Raw genomic sequence first — 22,332 nt, forward strand, 5'->3', positions numbered from 1 at the left:
CACTAGCATCCCAAGGACCTCAGGTCCTTGTTCTAACTTCCTCTGTCAATCATGACTGCCTGCAGCTTCGTTGAAGCCTTTGGCACTTCACCGTTATCTGTGCACCCTAGCGACAACAGCTGGGTGCATCTGTTACACTTGCCTTCACGGTCATTTTCCTGAACTTCCCCCACTCTACTCCTTTTACCAGATAAGTGACTTTGGGAGGTCATAGCAAGGGAGAGAGTTTGGCTTCATAGACCCATTTTTCTTGGTTCCAATGCTTCATTCAAGGTCAGAGGACCTGGCTAACAAAGCTGGCACCATCCCAAATTAGAGAAGGGCCCCTTCTTGGCCCTACTTGAGACTCATAAAAAGTCAGAGGCACTAGAAATAGCACACAGAAGGACAAGAGGCCCAATTTCTTTCTGGCACCAACTTACTGTGTGACCCCAAGCCAATATATGTGTGTCTCTGTCCTTAAGCTTTCTCCTCTAAAGGAGAAATTTTTTTCTGCCTCTGTGAACTGTTTAAAGAGGAATGAGTCACTCTGGGGACTGTTTTCTTTTCTTCAAGACCTGGAGCTAGCTCTAAGGATGGATCTTTCTTGTGTCCTGGGACCCTTGGGACATTGACCTTCCCAAGGGACAGTATTTATTGGCGTTACTGAGTGCCACTTCTCCACCAGGTCTGGACTCATAGAGTTAATCCCACTTATGGTCAGCTGGAGATGAAGAGCTATTTCCCCAGATCAGGGGTCATTTTTCTTCCCATCCCCCTTTAGGGACTGATTATGGTGATTTCTTTTTTAGGTTTCTCCACCATCCTAATCAAATTTCCCTTTCCTACTCAGGAGGCACCCACGGTTGGGATTGTCAGCCAACTCCTTTTCCAGGCAGAGTGCGTGTTCTGGCCAGGCGCCGAGGAGGTGTGGATGGATGGTGTTTGCATCTGTGCCTGGGTCACATTGGGAAGGCATCATCTGGGCTCATATGCAGTGGTGATAGTGGTGACCGTGGTGGCAGTGGTTATCCGTGCTGCTTCTCTAGGAGCCCTGACCCTTGGGGCATTTAGAGTCTGAATCAGAAAGCTCCTGGCTCCTGTGGGACCAGGACATGTTCCTTCTGTTTATGTTTCAAATCTCAATTCCTCTTTTGCCTAGGAATTCTGGTTTTCTTCCCAGAATTGTGCGGCTGGGTTACTGATTGTTAGGATTCCATGGCTTGGAGAATTGCTCCAGGATCACAGAAGTTATAGTTTAGTCTTTCAGTTAAGAAGTAGCTGACTTTCCTTACCTCCTTGTATTAATTAGACAGCTCTGTGCAGAGGGAATGAGGGCTTACTTAGTGGCTCAGTTGGTAAAGAATCCACCTGTGGTGCAGGAGACTGCCTGCAGTATAGGAGACCCGGGTTTGATCCCTGGATCAGGAAGATCCCCTGGAGAAGGAAATGGCAACCCACTCCAGTACTCTTGCCTGAAGAATCCCATGGGCAGAGGAGCCTGGTGACCTCCAGTCCATGGGCTCACAAAGAGTTGAACATGACTGAACACAACCTTCTGTCTGTCTGCAGAGGGAAGACAGTGGGCTGATATACCACGCTTTGTCAGCTTGGGCATACATTGGCAGGGGCATTTTCAGTGCTGCCCACAGCAACCATCTCCCTCCTTGCTGATCCTTTTCCCATCCAGGGCAGCAGTTGGCATGACTTTTGAGTCAGGCAAAGCCTAGAAGCTCAGCTCTCCTGCCCCTGTGTCTCAGCCAAGCCTTCCTTAGTGGCGACGCCTCAGGACGCCCCCCGGCGCCTTGATCATCAGATCTTTTTTTTTTAACCTGTGCCTCAATTATGTGTTTCTTTATGTCTCCCTCTCTAGGCCGCTGAGGGTAGAGACTGCCTTATTTACTTCTGGATTCTCAGTGCCCAGCTGTGTTTGGCAGAGTGGGTACTTATTGAATGTTTATTGAGTGGTGAAGGAGGGATCAGAGCCTACAGGGTGGATCAGGATGCCCTTCCTCCCTCTCTCATGGACTGTCAGGATGCAGCACAACCTTAAGTCCTCAAGCATTCTTAATTCTTAATTGGGGTTGCATCCTGTGTTCTCTTCTGCAGTGGGCCTGGCACCCTTCCCTCAAGCCAGGTCAGAAAAAATGGCAGCCATGCCCTCCATCATCTCCCTCAAGAGCATGCCTGATTACTGCACACAGCACATATGGACCCATCCAGGTCTTCCCTGGGCAGATCCAGGGTTCTGGTGAGGTATCTCCTTCAAGAAATTCACTTTCCCACCTACTTCCACTGTATTGGAATCCCCAGGGATTCAGAATGCGCCCTCCAAACCACCCGCAGCACTATCTGTTGTAGTCTGGCTCAGAAGCCACGAGGAGATGATCAGGCATTGGCCTGGCAAAAGCCCTCCTGAGTGGCAGGGTCCCTTCCTGCCCTCCCCACCCCCACCTTTACCACCATGCAAGCGCGGGCGCGCGCGCGCGCACACACACACACACACACACACACACACACACACACACACACACACACACACACACACACACACACACACACACACCCACACACCCACCCACCCACCCACCCACCCACCTACCTAGCATGTTAGGAGACAGAGCCCATTTCCTCCCCCATTTTTTTCTCCTTTCGCTATAGACTAGGCAGGCTGCAATAAATGAATTATCACATGGTTTTTTATAAAACAACACCACCACCACCAAGAATGAAGACAGAACCACACTCTTTGTTGTCAGGTCACACACATGCCTCCTCAACTCCCTAAATAGCTCTGTTTGCCTTGTACCAAGTAGAAAATCATAGACTTCAAGCAGCCTTTAAAAAGGATAAAAGAGAAGCATCTCTTAGAGTTGTGATAGCAAGCTATGTGTCAGGCTGGCGACTCCAGGTGGTGAGTCTGAGTGTTTATACCATTATGAGCCCTTGTGAACTTCCCTTCCTCGTTTATAACCTTGGAGAACCAAAACCAGCCATGGCCTAAAAGGAGCTAAAGGGTTGGCCCAGACCCTTGGAGAGGAAAGAGCTCTGTGGACTCCACTCCAGCTGGACAATTCCATCCTATCCAGCGGGAGAGAGCCAGCAGTCAGTCCCACATGGGGAGTTGTCACCTTAGAAATCCCAGAACAGTGGTGCCAGAATGGCTGCTGAAGGACTGGTGTGTGCAGATCCCAGGTAGTGAGAGAGGGGACCCTGCTTTAGGGCTCGCAGGCTATGATTTTTTTGACTTCATCCAGAAATAAGGACAGAAAGGACTGAGAAGCGGGAGGTGCAGACCCCTCCCTCCCAACATCCTTCTGGCAGGGGGTGGAGGGGATAGTAGTTTGAGCCCCACGCAGGGAATCACTCTACTCCCAGCTGTCTCCCACTGGCACCATCAAGAGGGGGAAAGATTCATTCCAAAGAAAAGGTGAGAAAGATCCGCCCAGTTCATGCTGACTAGGTTTTTTATTTTAACTTTTAAATTGTTTTTCAAGATTTTATGTGGACCATTTTTTACTAATAAAAGTGTTTACTGAATTTGTTACATTATGATTTCTGTTTTATGTTTTGGTTTTTTGGCCATAAGACATGTGGGATCTTAGCTCCCCGGCCATGGATTGAACCCATGCCCCTTGCACTGGAAGGCAAAGTCTTAACCACTGGACCACCAGGAAAGCCCCTAGATTGGACTTTAGAATGTGGGAGGTGGACAGGCCAGGCTTCCTCTCGGGGGCTGGTTGCCCCTAGTGGTGATGCCCCCATTGGCCCTGATTCCCGGAACTTCGCTCTGAGTCCTGCAGGGGCCTCCTGATGCTATTTTACTTCCCCGGCCTGAGCCCCGCCATTTGGAGATTACCAGCTGCTCACCCAAGACAACTGCAGGAAGCTCCTTCCCACCTCACACGAGGCCCTGAAGTGAACGCACACGCCCTGGAGCTGCTGTGAGGCAGAGCAGGAGACAGCCATGTGACCAAGGTCATGAGGCTCTGGAGCCAGATGGACATACCTTTCAGTCCCACTTTAGCCACTAACTGAGTGAATTCTCCCAGTTCTGTAAAGTGAAGATCCTAACACCCTTTTGGGCTTGTGGCCATAGTGTGTATACAGTGGTTAGTCCAGTGCCTGGCCTTTTAGCCCTTGAAAAAAGGTAGCTGTTACCATCGTTGTTAGAATTGGCTCGTCAAGGTCACCTGTTGGGGAAGGACTTGGAGAGCTAGGATGAGTGCTCCTCCTGAAAAATGACAGGTGTGTGGGGACTCAGTGTAGGCCGGGGCCAACCTTGAACCTGACTTCCTTCAGCCTCAAATGCCCCTGCTCACGTTCCTGCTGTTAGCCAGAAGGTGATAATGATTAATGGTGTCGTTGTATTTTATAGTTTACAAAGACGTTTCCTGTATACCATAGGAACAGACTCCACTGTTGTCTGAGGACCTTCCCCAGGTCCACTCCTCAGAACTTTTCACATTGTATTGGTTTTAATCCAATGGAAACGGCCTCAAGAACTAATCTGCCTGCAATTATGGACATTAGAGCCAGTAGATCTCTTGTCCAGGATCTTACCTGGGGGCCCTTCCCACTTGGTGCTGTGAATTAGTGTGCCAGGGGCTGGAATAAGGGTCTTCCTCACAAACATCAGTTCATGACTGTCTTTTCCTGATTTACAGGGGAAAAAAAGGTCAAATAATCGAGTGACTTTTCTCTGTTTTCTGTTATCTCCCATCTTCTCTCCAAGACCACAACTGCTTATCTGCCGTCAAGGGCACAGAGAAGAGGACATGTAGCAGCAAGGCTTCTGGAAAACTAGGAAACTATTTAGAGTATTGCCATACTGTTTTATGAGATGCTGAGACATGTGGCTAACAGTCAAATTATCTGTTAGTAAAATTATTCCTTATTTCTAGGATAGAAATTAGTATGTCATGTTTCCTCTCATGACACACTGGGAAGGACACATTATCTGTGTTAATACTCCTGTCAAAAGTGCATCATCTGGATCAGATTGGGAAGAAACAATCCAACATCCAAACTGAGGGACGTTAAGCCATACCACTGGCCTGGACTTACCAAAAAAAAAAAAAAAAAACAGTATCAAAAGGAAAAATATTAGAACATGTATTGGCAATGATGTGGAGGAAATTGGAATCCTGTACATTGCTGGTGGGAATGTGAAATGGTGCAGCTACTGTGGAAAAAGCTTGGTAGCACCTCGAAAAATTAAACATAAAATTACCCTATGACCTGGCAATTGCACTCCAGGGTCTATACCCAAAAGAACAGCAAACAGGAGGTACTCAAACAAAAACTTGTACATGGATATTCATGGCGACACTATTCACAGTAGCCAAAAGGTGGAAACAACCCACATGTCCATCAGCGGATGAATGGAAAAACTAATTGGGTTCCATCCATACAGTGGGATATTACTAGGCCTTAAAAGGTAATGAAGTCCTGATACATGCTACAACACTGATGAACCTTGGAAACATTAGAGGATAGACACCAAGAGCCACATATTATTTGATTCCATTTATATAAAATGTGCAGAATAGGCAAATCCGTAGAGACAGAAAGCAGATCTGTGGTTGCCAAGGGTTGGAGGAGTGGAGGGAGTGGGGAGTGACCATTTAATGGGTACAGGAGTTGTATCTGGGGTGAAGAAACTGTCCTGGAGCCTGATAATGGTGGTGGTTGCCCAGCAATATGCATGTATTTATAACCACTGAACTGCACCCTTTAAAATGGTTAATTTTGTAGTATACGTACTTTACCACAATTTTTTAAAAGTCAGTGTCTTGAGAAACCAAATACAAAGAAAAGAAAAAAAGCTAAAAAGCTACGAAACTGTCCCAAGCTAAAGGAGATCTGATGCATGGATCACTAAATGCATGATCCTTGACTGGAAGCTGAATCAGGAAAAAAGGGGGGGAAAGCAGTTATAAAGGACATTATTGGGATAATTGGGCAAAGTTAAATATGTATATAAATTAGATAGCAGTAGTACCATATTAAAGCTTCAAAAAGAATCTAATACGTCAAGATTGCATACGGTATACCAAGAGAGCCCTGTAGCTTCTCAGTGTCCCGTCACCCGAACATTTTTAAGTTCTACTGCCATTTCTTGGTGTAAGGAGAAAACACCCTGATTAAAGGTTGTAAAACTGTAGGCAACTGAATCCCAGTTTAAGAAAATATGATATTACGAAGTGTGGATTTACATGACTAACAAATTGAGAGTGACTTTTTTTTAATAGATTTCATTTTTTAGAACAGTGTTAGTTTTACAGGAACTTTGAGAAGATGGTACAGAGAGTTCCCATATACCCCACATCCAGTGTCTCTTGTTTATTAGCACCTTACATGAGTGTGATGCTGCTTCCCAGGTGGCATAGTGGTAAAGAATCTGCCTGCCAACACAGGAGACTCAAGAGACACAGGTTTGATCCCTGGGTCAAGAAGATGTACCGGAGTAGGAAATGACAACCCATTCCAGTGTTCTTGCCTAGAAAATTCCATGGACAGAGGAGCCTGGTCAGCTACAGTCCATGGGGTCGGTTGCAAAGAGTCAGACATAATGAGCAACTGAGCATGCACAGGAAAATTCTAGAATGAACTTTTCAGCCAACCTGATACATTTATTACATTAAGGTCCATGCTTTATTCAGCTTCCCTTAGTTTTTACTTAATGCCCTTTTTGTGTTCTAGGATCCCATCCAGGATACCAAATTTCATTTAGTTGTCATGTCTCCTTAGGTTTTTGTTGGCTGTGGCAGTATCTCAGAATTTCCTTGTTTTTGAAGCCTTTGACAGTTTGGAGGAGTACTGATCATCTTGTCCCTCTATTGGAACTTGCCTATGTTTTCTTATAATTATACTGGGGCTATGGGTTTGGGGAAGGAAGACCACGGAAGGGAAGTGCCATTTCACATAATCTCATATATCAATGACCTCTGCTGATGTTGACCTTGATCATCTGGCTGAGGGAGTTAGGCTTCTCCACTGTAAAGTTAGTCTTTTCCCCACCCTTTCCAGTCTGTTCTCTTTGGGAAGAAGTTACTTGTGCAGCCCACACTTGGAAGTGGGGAATTGTGTTCCACCTCCCTAACACTGCAGTGAGTGATAGTTGCTCAGTCATATCCGACTCTGTGTGACCCCATGGACTGTAGCCCACCAGGCTCCTCTGTCCATGGGATTTCCCAGGCAAGGATACTGGATGGGTTGCCATGCCCTTCTTCAGATGCTGCAGTACCTCCATAAAATATTTGGAATTCTGTGTGAGAGATTTGTTTTTTCTCTCCCATTTATTAAGTCATTTATATCAGTATGGACTCACGGATATTTATTTTATATTTGGGGTAACAATTCCATACTCTTATTTTGATATCTCTTTGGCACGGCCACACCAATGTGGGGTTTTGTTTTTTATTTTTGATCATTTCCTTACCTTCTGGCACCACAAGATGCTCCAGACTTACCTATTTCCTGCCCCAATCCTAGGATCAGCCATTTCTCCAAGGAGCCCAGCAGATGGCTGTTTTCATTATAAGGTGATTACTCACCTTACATAAGGATAAAGGTACTGGTGCGGGCAAATTATTTTATATAATTTGATGGACAACTCTTCAGGAACATGCCTTTGGCTGGACTCAGCTATTTTAAAAACTGTGTCTAGCATTTGAAAGTTTCCAGTGAGGCTTCATTCTAGCCAGAATATGAAAAGCTATTCTAGGAAGAGAAGTGTCTTTATCTCCATTCTCATCATGAAAGGAGGTCACTGGTGATATTGTGGGATGTCACAAGGATTCTGTAGCAAAGACTGATATGGTGTAGACGGTACCCAACTGAGACTGGAAATGAGGTTTAGTCCGGATGTTGCCACTGCACCCGTGTGCACTTGGTCAAATATCACTTTGCTCTTTTGGCTTCATCTATTAAAAAAAAAAAAAGTGAGTGGCTGGGCTCATTCCTAAGGTTCTATTCAGCTCGCAAATGCTAAGCCAATAACAGCAGTACTCACTTTGGAATGGCAGCAGCTCTGAGGAATTCAGGGTGGGAGATGTGGTCAGGAATAGAAGTGTCAAAGAGTAAGCTGTGACTTCAGGATAAAGGGGCAGATCAATGACAGAAATGCAGAATTTCAGAGGTAGCTAGTGAGCTTCCAAGTAAGCAGGATCATTAATGATCATATTAAATATTCACGATCATATTAATGTCTTAACTTTCTTTTTCACATAACGAGCACCTGCTGCTCTAGATCCCTGGTCAAGTGTGCTTGAGACTGGTGGTTCTCGAACTTGGCTGCATGTTGAAATCACTTGGAATGCATTCAGGAACACTGTGACCTGGGTTCCAATGCCAGAGATTCTGACATACTTGGTTTGGGGTGTAGCCTAGGCATCAGGAGTTTTGAAGTTCTCCTCCACGCCCCCCCACCCATTCTAATGGCAGCCAACCTCAAAAAGCACTGCCTTAGGCGCTCTTGCCCTGTCCCACATATCAGGTATGTCTCCTTAAGGGCAGGGACCACATCTTGCTCATCTTTGCAGTCCTCAGAGTGTCTCCTACATAACAGCTGATGAATTGGATTTGGAGAGTGTATTTGTTTCCTATTACTGCTGTTAACAAATTGCCACAAACTGAATGGTTTAATATAACACAAATTAGTTTTCTTATAGTTCTGGAGGCCAGAAGTCCCAAACAGGTCTCACTGAGCTGAAATCAAGACGTCAGCAGGCATGATTCCCTCTGGAGGCTTTAAGGAAGAATCTAGTTCCTTGCCTTCTCCAGCTTTTAGAGGCTGTTCGCGGTCCTCGGCTTACGACACACACTTCAGCCCCTCCTTCCGCTCTCATACACATCTCCTCCTCTACTCTGACCCTCTTGCCTCCTTCTTATAAGGTCCCTTGTGATTATTTTGGGCCAACTGGGATAATCTCCCCATCGTAAGGTCCTTAAGTGAATCACATTTGCACAGCCCCGCCAGCCACGTAAGGTAACATTTTCACGGGTTCTGGGAATTAGGACAGGACGTCTTTGCGGGGACACTATTCCACCTACCGCAGATAGAGACAGAGCAGCTGCTGTAATTACAAGCCCACCCATGGAATGAAGTTACCCTGGGACACGTGGCATCTCTTTACTTTCCCTTTCTTGTTTTAGTTGTGTGGGGATTTAATCAGAGACCGTCTTTGTGAAAAGTTATACACCCCAGTGAAAATTTAACATGTGAAAAAACAGCGAGAAGCCTGTTTAACTAAAGAGCAGATACATATTTTTAAATGACTCAGTAAAGTGATATTCAGAACCAGAATTGGCTGTGGTGAGTTTTAAAGGGCAGACAGAGATGCCTGATCGCTCTGGCTAAGGGCTTGTGTCTCTGGGATGGCGGGATGACCGGGATCTCTGTTGTGGGTTTTCCTCACTCCCACCCACTGCCCTTGCTCCCTGAGCCTGGCTGTGCTGTGGGACAAGAAGCCAGCTGGCACCTCCAGCCCCTCCCACAGCTCTCTGCAAGCAGCCCCCTCGCTCCTGGACACAGAGTGTGAGGGCCAGCACATAACACATGGGGTCCCGAGGCAGAGTTGATGTCAAACAATTGGGGACCAAAGAGAAGGATCCTAAAAAGACATGGTTTTAGACAAGGTTTTCCCATTTCCTGCTGAATGCACCAGCTGGTACAGTTCAACAAAGAAAATCTCTCTCTACTGAGGGACTAGTCTGACCTGTTGACCTGCTGCTGAGGCTCAATTCCCTTCTCCCACCAAAGCCCCAAGATGTTTCTTTCTTCTGTGCTGCAGGACAGCGGAGTCCAGCCAGCCCTGTCCTTCCCCACTGAACTGGTCAAGTCCCTGCTGAGAACTCCCTCCAGCCAAAGCGTGGCCCCAGCTATTGCCATGGTGACAGCCAGCTGCTGCTTAGCACCAGCCTGGGGTCTGGGCACAAAGGAAGGGTGCGCACCCTGGGTCACCCTGCACTCCTGGGGGCCTGCGGCGAGGGCACAGAGAAGGCCCCTTTAGGGAGCCCTGGTGGTCTTTGATGGGTTTGTTTTCTCAGAGAGAAGCCAGGAAGTTTGAAAGGTCTAAATGTCTCTTGTTTCCTCACCCTGGAATCAGACTTTATAAAGTTTCCTTTGTAAGGTAGTTCTGCTATTTCACACCAACGCATTCATGTGCAAGCATTCTTTCACTCTGGTTTGCACTTTCATTCTTACATTTGACACCACATTGACCCCCAAGAGGGTTACAGAGCTGGGAGCATCTACTCAGGCCTGCTTCAGCTTGAAGACCTTCCCTTTGAAGTAGCTGGATTTAAATTCAGAAATTCAGTTTCATCGTGACCCTGGGCAAGTTAACCATTAGTAATGATTTGTTGTTAGTTGCTAAGTCGTGTCTGACTCTTTTGTGACCCCATGGACTGCAGCCCACCAGGCTCCTCTGTCCATTGAATTTCCTAGGCAAGAATACTGGAGTGGGTTGCCATTTTCTTCTCCAAGGGATCTTCCCAGCACAAGGATCAAACCCTCACATCTCCTGCTTGGCAGGCAGATTCTTTACCACTGAGCCACCTGGGAAGCCCCAGTTAGTAGTGATAGATAATATTTATTACTAGGCATTTTGCTAAATCTTTCCATGCATTCTTTTATTTCATCTCCACAGTAATCTTATTAGATACAGTTATTTTAAATTCCCATCTTCAGGGACTTCCCTGATGGTCTAGTGGTTAAGAATCCGCCTGCCAACTCAGAGGACACGGGTTTGATCCCTGGTCCAGGAAGATTCCACATGCTTCAGGGCAGCTAAGCCTGTGTGCCACAACTCCTTAGCCCTCTCTCTAGAGCCTGAGAGCCACAACTACTGAGCCTGTGTGCCTAGAGCCCGTGCTCTGCAACAAGAAAAGCCACTGCAGTGAGAAGCCCACACACCATAACAAAGAGTAGCCTCCACTCGCTGCAAGTAGAGAAAAGCCCACACAGCGACAAAGACCCAACACAGCCAAAAAGAACAACGGCAACAAAAAACAAATAACTCCCCAGATGCAGGAACTGAAGTTCAGAGAGTTGTCCAGCATGGGCTCAGATTCACCTCACTCTGCAGCTCATGTTCCTAATTGCTGTTCTGTATTAACCTTGCATTGCCTTAACTTCCTCATCTGTAAGATGGGGAGAATAGCTGCCTCACCAGATAACTGTTGCAAGAATTAAATGTGATCATCCTGATACAGGCTTTTCATGGAGGTAATGCCCTTCCAGATTCTATCAACAGTATCACTGGGGAGAAAAAAGATGCTCATTTCTGGTCCAGAAAGAGTCGTCATCCTCCTCCTCTCCTCCAAGGTTACTCATGGCTCTCAGGGCTCCCCAGTTTCCAAAACCTCAGAGTGTGGCTCCTTCCCTGTCTCCACAGGTGATTTCCATGGTGATGGTGGCTGTGGGCGTCTACGCTCGGCTGATGAAGCACGCAGGTGAGCTACAGTTCCTGTCCATCTCCCCATGACTCTTGCCTGCCCCTTTCTCCTCTGCCTCTTTCAGCCCTGGCCCTTCAGCCCTCCTCCCCATAGACGCTATGGAGCTATGTGGGGCAGCCACCCTCTAGCCAAATCCTGGAGGCTTACTCGGCCTGGCCACCCAAGCCAGTTCACCTGGATTTCCCCGAGCTCCCTCGAATCTTTTGAGATCCGCCTGCATTTTAGGCTTAGGGCGTATCTAGGGAAGAAGGTAGGCTTCTGGGTGCAAAGACTAACGAGAGGCTTCAGCCCTCCTTTCGCTCTGTTCTGGAGAAGCTCAACCTCCATTCCTGTTCCTCTACACAAAGTCTCCAGGAAACAGAATCTGCAAAAGCCAGCAAGCCTAATGCCATTCTAATTCTTTTCTGGAGCGAAAGTGTTTCCTCCTCTCTTAAGCCTGGGAATAAAGGCTGTTACTTTGTTAGTTCCTCAAATGAAAGGCCACAGACTGTTCTGGGCCCTTGGTGTTCTCCCCGTGGGAGGGCAGTACTGCTCCCTGTAACCTTTACCTAGCCACACTGGAGAGTCCCACCAGGGGATGAGGACAGTTCTGGGGGCGCCCCACCCTACGCCTGGTACCCTACTCAGCGGGCACCAGCTCAGACTGAGAGACAGCCCCTCCCCCAGAGGCGGCGCTGGCCTGCCTGGCTGTGGACCCGGCCATCCTGCTGATCGTGGTGGGCATCCTCATGTTCCTGCTCACCTTCTGCGGCTGCATCGGATCTCTCCGTGAGAACATCTGCCTCCTGCAGACGGTGAGTGGTCAGGGGCGACCCCCTGGGAAGGCCCTGTGCTTCTCCTTCTGAAACCTTTCAGTTTCTTTTGTCCCTCGCTGCCCCCAAGGTCTGTGCTGTCCCCTCCTCCCTGTAGAGCTCAGCCCAGGGAACCCAGCAAGGGCGACCACCCCAGGACAGCATCCCAGAGGCAGCTGCCTTTACTGTGTGTGGGGGGGGTGGCGGGGGGTGTCTGGGAGAAGTGGCCTGTGGCCCTGGGAAACTCCTGCCCAGCGCAGTAATAGACTGTCTCCTTTTCCCACCTGCTCCCCCACAGTTCTCCCTCTGTCTCACCATCGTGTTCCTGCTACAGCTAGCAGCTGGGGTCCTGGGCTTCGTCTTCTCAGACAAGGTAACTCTGGGAGTCACAGGGCCTGCTCAGATGTGAACCAGAGGGAGGAAGGGAAGGTTCCTGCCTGTGCTCAGCCTGACTAATTAACCACAGTGGTCCTTCCCCTGAGGAGCATTATTAGCCTTTGAAAGATTGTCCTTAGGGATGAATGAATGCCCTTTAAAGTCACCATATTTAACGAGGATTTCAAGATTGTAAGGTGTTTTCCTCTGACAGCCTGAGAGGCCAACAGGGAAATAAATTCTATGAACCCAAAGTTAAAATAGTCTGCAAACTTTAATGGCAAACGATTGAGTAAAATTCAGTTATCAAGTGGATCACAGACAACATGAAGAGCCTATTATTTCTTTTAAAAATTATTTATTGGGATAAACAAAATTAAGAAAAGGGGCAAGTAAACAAGGCTTTATTTATTTGTTTATTTTGGTGTAGAACATTTATTTATTTATTCCATGGAACACTCAAAGTTTAGATCAGTGGGAACTTTAATCAAAGAATTGTACATTTTCTTCCCACATATATCGCTTTGTATTAGGAAATGACATTGTGATCCATTTCACTACAATATTACAAAATATTTACAAGAAAATATTAAAAATAACTCAAACATGAAAGGCAAGACGGGAGTGAAATAGACTTTAAACAGCTCTCACCATATCTGGAAGCAGTCAGCCATTCAGTGGCAGCCCTTTTAATTAAAAACCATACTTTCTTTCCAAAAGGGCAGATGATTGCCAGAGGCAGAGTACAGGACGTGGATAAGAAATTTTGAGAAAAGTAATGAAGCAGGGAGGAAGAGAGCATGCTTAAACTATGAAATTGAGAGCCACTGAGTCAATTCAGAATGTCCTAGTCCTTCTGGCTTAATAAAATCCTAAAAATGATACAGAGAAAAGATCTGTACTCAAAAACATTTTGAGTCTAAAGAGATGCAATTCTCTTATGGCCACTAGAGGTCAGTGTCTTAGCTCAGTTAGTCCTTTTCTACTAAAAAACAATCCACCCCCTCAACACACACACAAACTAGTTTCACTGCTTTACATCAGTCAAGTATTTTGTGTAATGGTACTCAGAGACAGATAAATATTGGCTTATCTTGAAATGTGGCTCTGAGACGTGGCAGCAGTAGATCAGCATTTTTCTTGCCCACAGGTACCTGGGAGCCCAGGGATGCACAGGCTTCAGAACTGGCCCTCTTCCCTGCTAGGGCTTGGTTCTGACTTCAGGGATGATTTAAAGAAAGAAAGATGAGCACCATTTATTGCTGTTTCTGCAGGGGAGCACGTTAAGGGCTAATCCTGTGTTGTGATTCCCTCCTCATGTTTCTGGCAGGTGCGGGGCAAAGTGAGTGAGATTATCAATAATGCCATCGTGCACTACCGAGATGACTTGGACCTTCAAAACCTCATAGATTTTGGCCAGAAGGAGGTATGGGTTGAGGGGGGTGGTGATCATCCAGTGGTCTGGGAAGCTATGGGTAAAAGTTAATGCCATCCCAAGAGACAATTCACCCTCAAGGTCTGTGGGCTTTTTCATTACCTGATAGGTAATGGATTCTGGGAAAGGGTTTGGCAAAAAAGCCACACATAACTTTAAAAGTACTTTTACAGGCACAGAACAGTATATATAGTAACCTACCAATTGTGTAAAAGAAAAGAAGAAAGAATATGTATTCATATTTTACAAAAGGAATCTGGAAGGATATAAAAGAAACCATTATAAATGGCTATTCATGGGGGGGAACTGGCAAATTGTTTTAATATCACCAATGAGAAAGTTAGATTTTTTTAATTGTGGTAAAATATACATAATATCAAATTTACCATTTTAACTGTACAGATCTGTAGCATTAAGTACATTCACACAGTTGTATAGCCATCATCACTATCCATCTCCAAAACTTTCTTCCCAAACTGAAACTCCATACCCATTAAACACTAACTCTCCATTTCCCCTCTCCTCCTAACAACCACCATTCTATTTTCTGTCTCTGTGAAATTCTGTCTCAATGAATACTGTGTTTGTCCTTTTGTGACTGGCTTGTTTCACTTAGCATGTCTTCAGGATTCATCTATGTTGTGGGTTGTTCCAAAATTTCCTTGCTTTATAAGGCTGAATAATATTCCATCATATGTATATACCACACTTCGTTAATCCATTTGTCTTTTGGTGCACACTTTGGGTCACTTCTGTATTTTGGCTCTTGTGAATAATGCTGCTGTGAGTCAGAAGTTATATTTGAAACAAAAGTGCTTTTGAGAGCAGTGCTGAGTTCCCCTTCACTTGGTGTGACACCCTTAACTTGGATCCTATTTGCTTTCATGGTGTAATTATGGGCCCACAACATTGAAGAGTCCCCTCCTGTGCTTTCTCTACGTTAAGACAAATGTTTGTAGCACTGATCCTTTGATTATTTCGGCCACTATTTGGGGAACATATCCTTTTGCCAGGCTCTATGCTTCCCTGGTGACTCAGTAATAAAGAATCCACCTGCCAATGCAGGAGACATGGGTTTGATCCCTGGGTTGGGAAGATCCCCGAAGAAGGAAATGGCAACCCACTCTAGTATTCTTGCCTGGAAAATCCCATGGATGGAGGAGCCTGGCAGGCTACAGTCCATGGGGTCACAAAGAATCGGACACAACTCAGCAACTAAACAACAAATGCTATGCAAGAGTGCAAAACCAGAAACTGCCCTCAAGGAGCTGATAGTTGAGTGTGTAAAACAAAATACATACACAAGAAGTTATAACAAAACATATAAAGTAACAGAAATTAAGAAGAGATAATTTCTTCAGGCGAAGGTCACTGAGAAGCTTGAGCTCAAAGTTTTAAGGCTGTGTTTAAACACAGCTTGAACTTACAAGTAGAAGCTTGCCTAGACTTCTGGTTGCTTGGAGAGTTCCCTGTGTCACCTCAGTGTAAGGGGTGGGTGATTTTTAACCCCCGTGATGTGCTCTGTTGCAGTTCAGCTGCTGTGGAGGGATTTCCTACAAGGACTGGTCCCTGAACATGTACTTCAACTGTTCAGAAGACAACCCCAGCCGTGAGCGCTGTTCTGTGCCTTACTCCTGTTGCTTGCCTACCCCCAACCAGGTGAGCACACCTCCCACCTCATTTCCTCCCACAGTGATCTGAGTTACTTTCTGATTAGCGCAGCTGCCATTGGGAACCTCCATCCCCTAGCTCAGCCAGTCGGTTCTGCAGAGCAGTGGTCTGATGGTTCTCTTCGCTCCAATCTGATGGCTCTGTCAGTCTTTCACTTCTATCACCCACTTGGCGGCCCAGAAGACCCAGGTCTCTAAAGCACGGAGAACTGGACTCAGACCTCCAGAGGAAGGAAAGTCTGCATTTAGCAACTTCCAACCTAGCATCCTCCACATATATTCTCTAACAATTTAGGAGTTTAGGAAGAGTGAGAGGCCCATCAGCTAGGGCCCCAAAGAAAAAATTTTAGGAATGCGATTCCCACTTGGCTTTCGAACTCTTTCCCCAGGCAGTGATCAACACCATGTGTGGCCAAGGTATGCAGGCCCTTGACTACCTAGAAGCTAGTAAAGTCATCTACACCAACGGCTGTATTGACAGATTGGTCAACTGGATACATAGCAACCTCTTCGTACTTGGTGGTGTGGCACTGGGCCTGGCCATCCCCCAGGTAACTTACCCTGTAAAACTGCGGTTCCACAATTCTGTAAAGATTCCTTTAGTTTGGGGGAGGGCACCTGGGACTCAGCTAGGGTGTCAGGCACTAACACTGCTGAAAGGCAGGTGCTGACTGCACTGGGAAGATTGAGTCAGAGAAAACAAGGCCATCTCTCATGGCTGAGGACCCAATTCTTTCTTACCTTTTCCAGCTGGTGGGAATCCTGCTGTCCATGATCCTCGTGAGTCAGATCAAAGATCAGATCAAACTACAGCTCTACAATCAGCAGCACCGGGCGGACCCATGGTACTGAAGATCCATCCTGCACCTCCTCTGTAGGGCAACAGGCGAGCCTGTTCAGCCAACAGCAGTGGTTACAGCTGCCGGCACCCAGTGGAGACTGGATTCCAGCCCTGCAAGCCACAGACCAGTGGGAGGAAGCAAACTCCAGGCAGCAGAAGGCAGGGTGCACAGGTGGCCCTAGTCTGAGAAGGATATGCCTCCTCTCCTCATCCCAGCTCTCAGCATTGTTATTCTGTATTCTCTCTAACCTCAATCATTTGGGTTTATGTTTTTGTTTTGTCTGAGACAGATGCTTGAGCAACAGCAGTTGCACAGAGTTGCGGGGGCACTGGGCTTTTCACCAAGCCGTGACAACTTGACGGCCCTATAGGGCTGCTACTGAGCTTGACCAACATACTCAGATTCTTGCTGTTGCCAGCGAGCCCTGCCTGGAGTCCAGTTGGCACGATACCAGCTCCAGAAGGGACTGGGGCGGAGCAGGCAATGAGCCTGGGGGTCGACTGGGGACAGCAGTCTGTATTGGATAGGAGTGGAAGGCGATGTGTTTACTAACTGCCTGTCCTGCCACCCTCCCAGGTAGTCAGAGTGAGCTACATCCTGCCCCTCCCTCATTTCCATGGAAACGTGGCAGCAAGGGCAAGGGGTACAACAGTAACGAAATTCATCTCTTCTCCTTTCCCTTAAAAAATGTTTGGAACCATAGTCTATATTCTGCAGCCAGCAGAGGTGGGACTGAGCCATAGGCGCCCTTGAATCCCACCCTGTATGGCCCTCCCTGCCCAGTAAGTGGATTTTCTTTCTAAACATTGGCAGTGTGTAGAGAAAGAGAAATTAACACCCGCCCACCACCGCCATTCCTCTGCAGCAGAGCTCAGTGTAAGCAGGGATCTTGCTGGGGCTGGGGGAGCCAGGAATGGCAATAAAAGTTTGTTGACCTGGACCAAGCTGGACTCTGAATTTTCCATTCTGGCAACCAAAAGTTGGGGGGGGGGGCGGTAGAAGGGCCCAGCCGTAGGGGGATGGGGTGCGGGATAGAAGAGGGAGGCCTCCCTTCAGGAGGGGACGCGACAGTCTCCTAAACGCTACTGTACTTCGCCCGCCCCTTCACCCACCCCGCCTCCCTCTAGCAGATGCGTTACTCCCCTCCCACAACTTCGTCCTCTCCGGTTTAAATTAGATGGAGAGATTCCTAATTCGGATCTGGGAACAGCGTAATTTTATCCCCAAACGCGACGTTAATTTTTTTTTCCCGAACCAAAATAAATTAATTTGCTACCCAAAACTTTCCAGATGGGTTAGGTCGGTAAATCTCAGTCCAGCCCTCTCGCCGGGAAGGGAGGGGCGGAGGAATGAGGAGCAAGAAGGCCATCTCTTCACTCCCAGTCCAGACCCTCCAGCCCTCTCTTCCATCTTTATCTGAAGGAGCTGGGTACCGCGGCCCATCAGGCTTTAGGGAAAATCTAGGGGGAAAAAAAATCTTCCATCCGGGCATGGGGTTTCCTCGCGCGGAGAGGAGCTTGAGAGCCAGGCGGGCAGGGAGGCCAGGCAGGAGCGTCGGGGGGCGGGGCCGGGGCGGGGCCGCGCGGCGCCGTGGGTGGTCCCCGCCCCCGCGGCGGCTCGGCTGGCGCGTTGGCATCCCGGCCTCGTGGAGAGCGTAGGGCTGCGCGGGAGGGCTTGGGTGTGGGGCTGCGTGACCCCACTACCCGGTGAGTGTCCCCCAAGTCTCCTCGCCACGCTCTGCGGTCGGGGGGCTCACGCTAGGGCCTTGGCCTGGCTGGGAAAGGTGGGAGAAGCCGTCCCGCGCTGGGCAGCATCGCGAGTTGTCTCCCCGCCCCCAGTTTCCCCTAAGCCAGCCTTCTGCTCCTGGGAGGGCGCCTTTCCAGCCGCCGCCTGGGGCCCCAGCCAATGTTTAGCTCCAGCTAGTAACAGAACGGAAAGAAAAAATAAAATCTTTTTTTTTTTTTTTTTAAAGTAAGGGCCTTTTATTCTGGAAGAAAAGAGTAAAAAAAAAAAAAAAAAAAAAAAAACCACGCTGTGATAGAGCCAGAAGGAGGCATTTTATACTCTTGATGATGCGGACCCAGAAGTCCGCGTTAGAAGCTGGGGTGACGCACCTTCCTGGTTCACAGATTTCGAGGAGCTACCTGGTAGGAGGCAGTTTAGAGCCTCTTGGAGGAAAACACCAGGAACGCTGGTCTGCAGAACCAGGATTCAAATCCAGATTTCTTGAACCCCGAACTACTTAAGTCTTTACTGTCTCTCTTTATCTAGCCTTCAGGCTTGTACAAAAGGCGTAAGGAATTTCCGACAGAGGACCAGGGCTTATAACACCCTGAGCATTAAATGTGCAGGAACTTATAGTGCAATTCAGTATTGGTACCTAGACACTTTTCTCAGTGTCTTTTTAGCTTTCTTTCTCTTTGGTCTGATGCTGGGAGAGAAAATGCCTCAATTTTTTTTAAGGTTTGTCATCATTATTTCACATTTCAATTCAATTTGCTTCCTGATTTTCTATCAGTTTAATAACCCTAGCCTCAAGCATGTGGGGTTAACACGACTAATTGTTGTTCAGTTGCTAAATCTTGTCCAACTCTTTGCCACCCCGGGGACTGCAGCACACCAGGCTCCTAGGTCCTCCACTGTCTCCCAAGAGTTTGCTCACATTCATGTCCATTGAGTCAGTGATGCTGTTTAACTCATCCCCTGCCTCTCCCTCCTCCTTTTGTCTTCAGTCTTTCCCAGCATCAGAGCCTTTCCAATGAGTCACATCAGGTGGCAGAAGTATTGGAGCTTCAGCATCAGTCGTTTCAATGAGTATTCAGGGTTGATTTCCTTTAGAATTGACTGGTTTGATCTTCTTGCAGTCCAAGGGACTCTTTAAGAGTCTTCTCCAGCACCACAGTTCAAAAGCATCAATTCTTCGGCTCTCAGCCTTTCTTATGGTCCAGCTCTCACATCTGTACGTGACTGCTGGAAAAACCATAAGTTTCACTACATTGACCTTTGTTGGCAAAGTGATATCTGTGCTTTTTAACATGCTGTCTGGTTTTGTTATAGTTTGAATAACTAGCAAAGCTAGGCTTCAAAGGTGAGTGAATGGAAGAAGATTGCTGGAGCAATGGAAATCAGGCTGGATGGGCAGAAGTGGAGAGAAAGGCCCACCCAAATTATCCAGATCATCTCTCATCTTAATTTCTTATTCTCTCATCTTATTCTTAATCTAACAATATCTATAAAGTCCCTTTTACCATTATATATACAGACATTCTTGGGATTAGGCATGGACATTTTGTGGTGGCCATTATTCAATTTGTCACATCCCCTTCCCACTCCATGCATGACTTAAAGGTGGAGGAAATGTAGGAATGAACTGTTGTTGAATATTGGCAAGAGTTTGACATAGGTGTTGTCTGGCCTTCACCTAATAGTTACCTAACATTTATTGTGTGCTTGCTGTGTGTCAGGTACATAGTTATTACAAAATTTGATGGGTGAATACTTAACTGTTTCCTAACTTGTTCCCATCCCAAAGACCAGGTTTGTTAACAGGGCCAGGGACCAGTTTCAAAAAAAGGGCAACAACACAGCTGTTCAGAGAGAGTTCTTCTGGTTCATTATTCTAAAAAGGTCAAGAACATTTTGTAAACCCATGCCCCCCACCCATCCCCCCAAAACATTAAGAGTAATTAGATATTCCAAATTGCCATAGATACAACACTCAGAGAGGGGTAACCACATTGAAGAACTGAGGTTGGAAGTCAAGCTGTAGTGTCTCCTCACTGCCATACCAGGAACTTGGTCAATCACATGAATGGAATAGCATAGAGATTTCAGAAATGTTATTAATCTTCCGTACTCACTGACTAATCAAGAAGAAGCCACACAATGATGGGAGGAAGGGGTCATCACTATTAAAAGTTGTCAGGACAGATGGATTACATTATGGAAGAGGAGTCACTTGGATTCTTATCTCACATCATACACTGCAATTCACTCCAGAGGGTAAAAGAATATTTTAAAGCAAAGCAAACAATGAGAATGAAAATCAGAATGTCTTTATGTGTCCTAGCAGTCGAGAACTAGAGTGGACAGCTTTTTGTGCCTCGGCCAAGCTCACAAGGATTCTTCCCTCTTTGGAAACTGGCCCCCCTACCTCCAAGCCATAGGGGTGAGTCTTGAGAAGCTGTGTTTGTACTGTAAGACTTGGTCTCCTGGACAGAAGTGACTGGATCAAGCTTGGGCACTGTGTTAGTATTCTAGGACTGCTGTAACAAAGTATAGTTGACCCTTGAACAATGTAGGGTTAGGGCACCAACACCCTTTATAGTTGAAAACCCCCAGTGAACTTTATGGTCAGCCTTCTGGAGCCACAATTCCACATCTATGAATTCAATCAACCCTGATCATATGGTACTGTAGGAAGTATCTATTGAACAAAATCCATGTATAAGTGGACCAGCGCAGTTCAAACCCATGTTGTTCAAGAGTCAACTGTACCACAAACTGGGTAGCTTTAGCAGAGCTTATTGTCTCAGTTCTGAGAGCCAGAGTTCTGAGACCCTGTTGGCAGGGTCGTGCTCCCTCTGGCCTCTAGGAGAGGATTCCTCCTCACTTGCATCTTCCAACTGCTGATAGCCCTGGCCATTCCGTGGCTTGTGGCAGCATAACTGCAACCCCTGCCTCATCTTTACATGGTGCTCTTCCTTCTGAGTCTGTGTTCCAATTTCTTCTTGTAAAGACACCAGTTATATTGGGATAAGGGCCCACCCGACTCCAGTATGACCTCATCTTAATTACCTCTGCAGCCACCCTATATCCAAATAAGGCCACATTCTGCAGTACTGGAGGGGTAAGGATCCAACATATCTTTTGAGGGGAACACAATTTGACTCACAACAGGCCTCTAGCCTAAACTGTGCCAGAGTTCCCTCTGCAGGACTTTGGAACTGAAAATGAGATTCTGGTCACAGCCCGGGATGACTGGTCTGGTGGAGAAAGAGGAGACAAAAGGAATCTGAGACTCAGCTTCTCAACACCTTATGGACTGAGTAACAGAGAAAGTCTGTTTGCAGAAAGAGCAGAATGAAACAGATTGGGGATGGGGCAGAGAAAGGGGGGCAGAGGAAGCATCCTCCTGGAAGCAGCTTTCATTGTGGTACTACCATGTTTCTGCAGCTCCACAGCTGTCCTGTCTTGGATTCCTGGAGACACTCTGTACTCACAGAAAAGGCTGCTTTATTTGCTTAAGGAAGTTCAACTGGATTTCTGTTGCTTACAAGCAAATCTAATAGAAAAGCTATAATCACAGTAAGATGCTGTATCAGCTTTTGGTTGGTGCTATATAACAACTCTCCACAAACGTAGTGCATAAAACAACACATGCTTTTTACCATACAGTTCTGTAAGTCAGAGTCTACTATGGGTCTCCCCAGGCCAAAATCAAGGTGCTGGCAAGGGCTGCATTTCTTCTGGAGGTTCCAAGGGAGAATCTCTTCCCTTGCCTTTTCCAGCTTCTCTAAGTCCACTTCTTCCATTGTCAAAGCCAGTAACAGCAAATCAAGTCATTCTCACCACTCTCTCTCGTTTTCTGTAGCTGGGGAAGGTTCTCTGCTTTTAAGAACCCATGTGAATAGATTGGATCCACCTGCATGATCCAGGCTTCTCTCCCCATCTCAAGACCCTTAATCACATCCTTCTGCCAAATTCCTTTTTACCACATGAGGCATCAGATTCACAGGTCCTGAGGATTGGGATGTGAACATCTCTAGGACTTCCCA

The 22,332-nt window shown here is 46.9% G+C and overlaps 1 protein-coding gene across 3 annotated transcripts in view; it reads left to right on the top strand.

Annotated features, from left to right (window-relative positions):
• Positions 1–17,500, top strand: part of TSPAN33 (tetraspanin 33) — a 55,692-nt gene extending 38,192 nt beyond the window's left edge. For all 3 annotated transcript variants that reach the window (XM_065939139.1, XM_065939138.1, XM_065939140.1), the window contains 7 exons: positions 11,382–11,439; positions 12,109–12,236; positions 12,532–12,606; positions 13,939–14,034; positions 15,574–15,702; positions 16,103–16,264; positions 16,464–17,500. In XM_065939139.1, coding sequence (XP_065795211.1) covers positions 11,382–11,439; positions 12,109–12,236; positions 12,532–12,606; positions 13,939–14,034; positions 15,574–15,702; positions 16,103–16,264; positions 16,464–16,565 — 750 coding nt within the window. In that variant the 3' untranslated portion in view covers positions 16,566–17,500. The remainder of the gene's footprint in view (positions 1–11,381; positions 11,440–12,108; positions 12,237–12,531; positions 12,607–13,938; positions 14,035–15,573; positions 15,703–16,102; positions 16,265–16,463) is intronic.
• The last annotated feature ends 4,832 nt before the right edge of the window (positions 17,501–22,332 follow it).

The sequence above is a fragment of the Muntiacus reevesi genome, chromosome 6, assembly GCF_963930625.1.
Source record: "Muntiacus reevesi chromosome 6, mMunRee1.1, whole genome shotgun sequence".
NCBI lineage: Eukaryota > Metazoa > Chordata > Mammalia > Artiodactyla > Cervidae > Muntiacus > Muntiacus reevesi.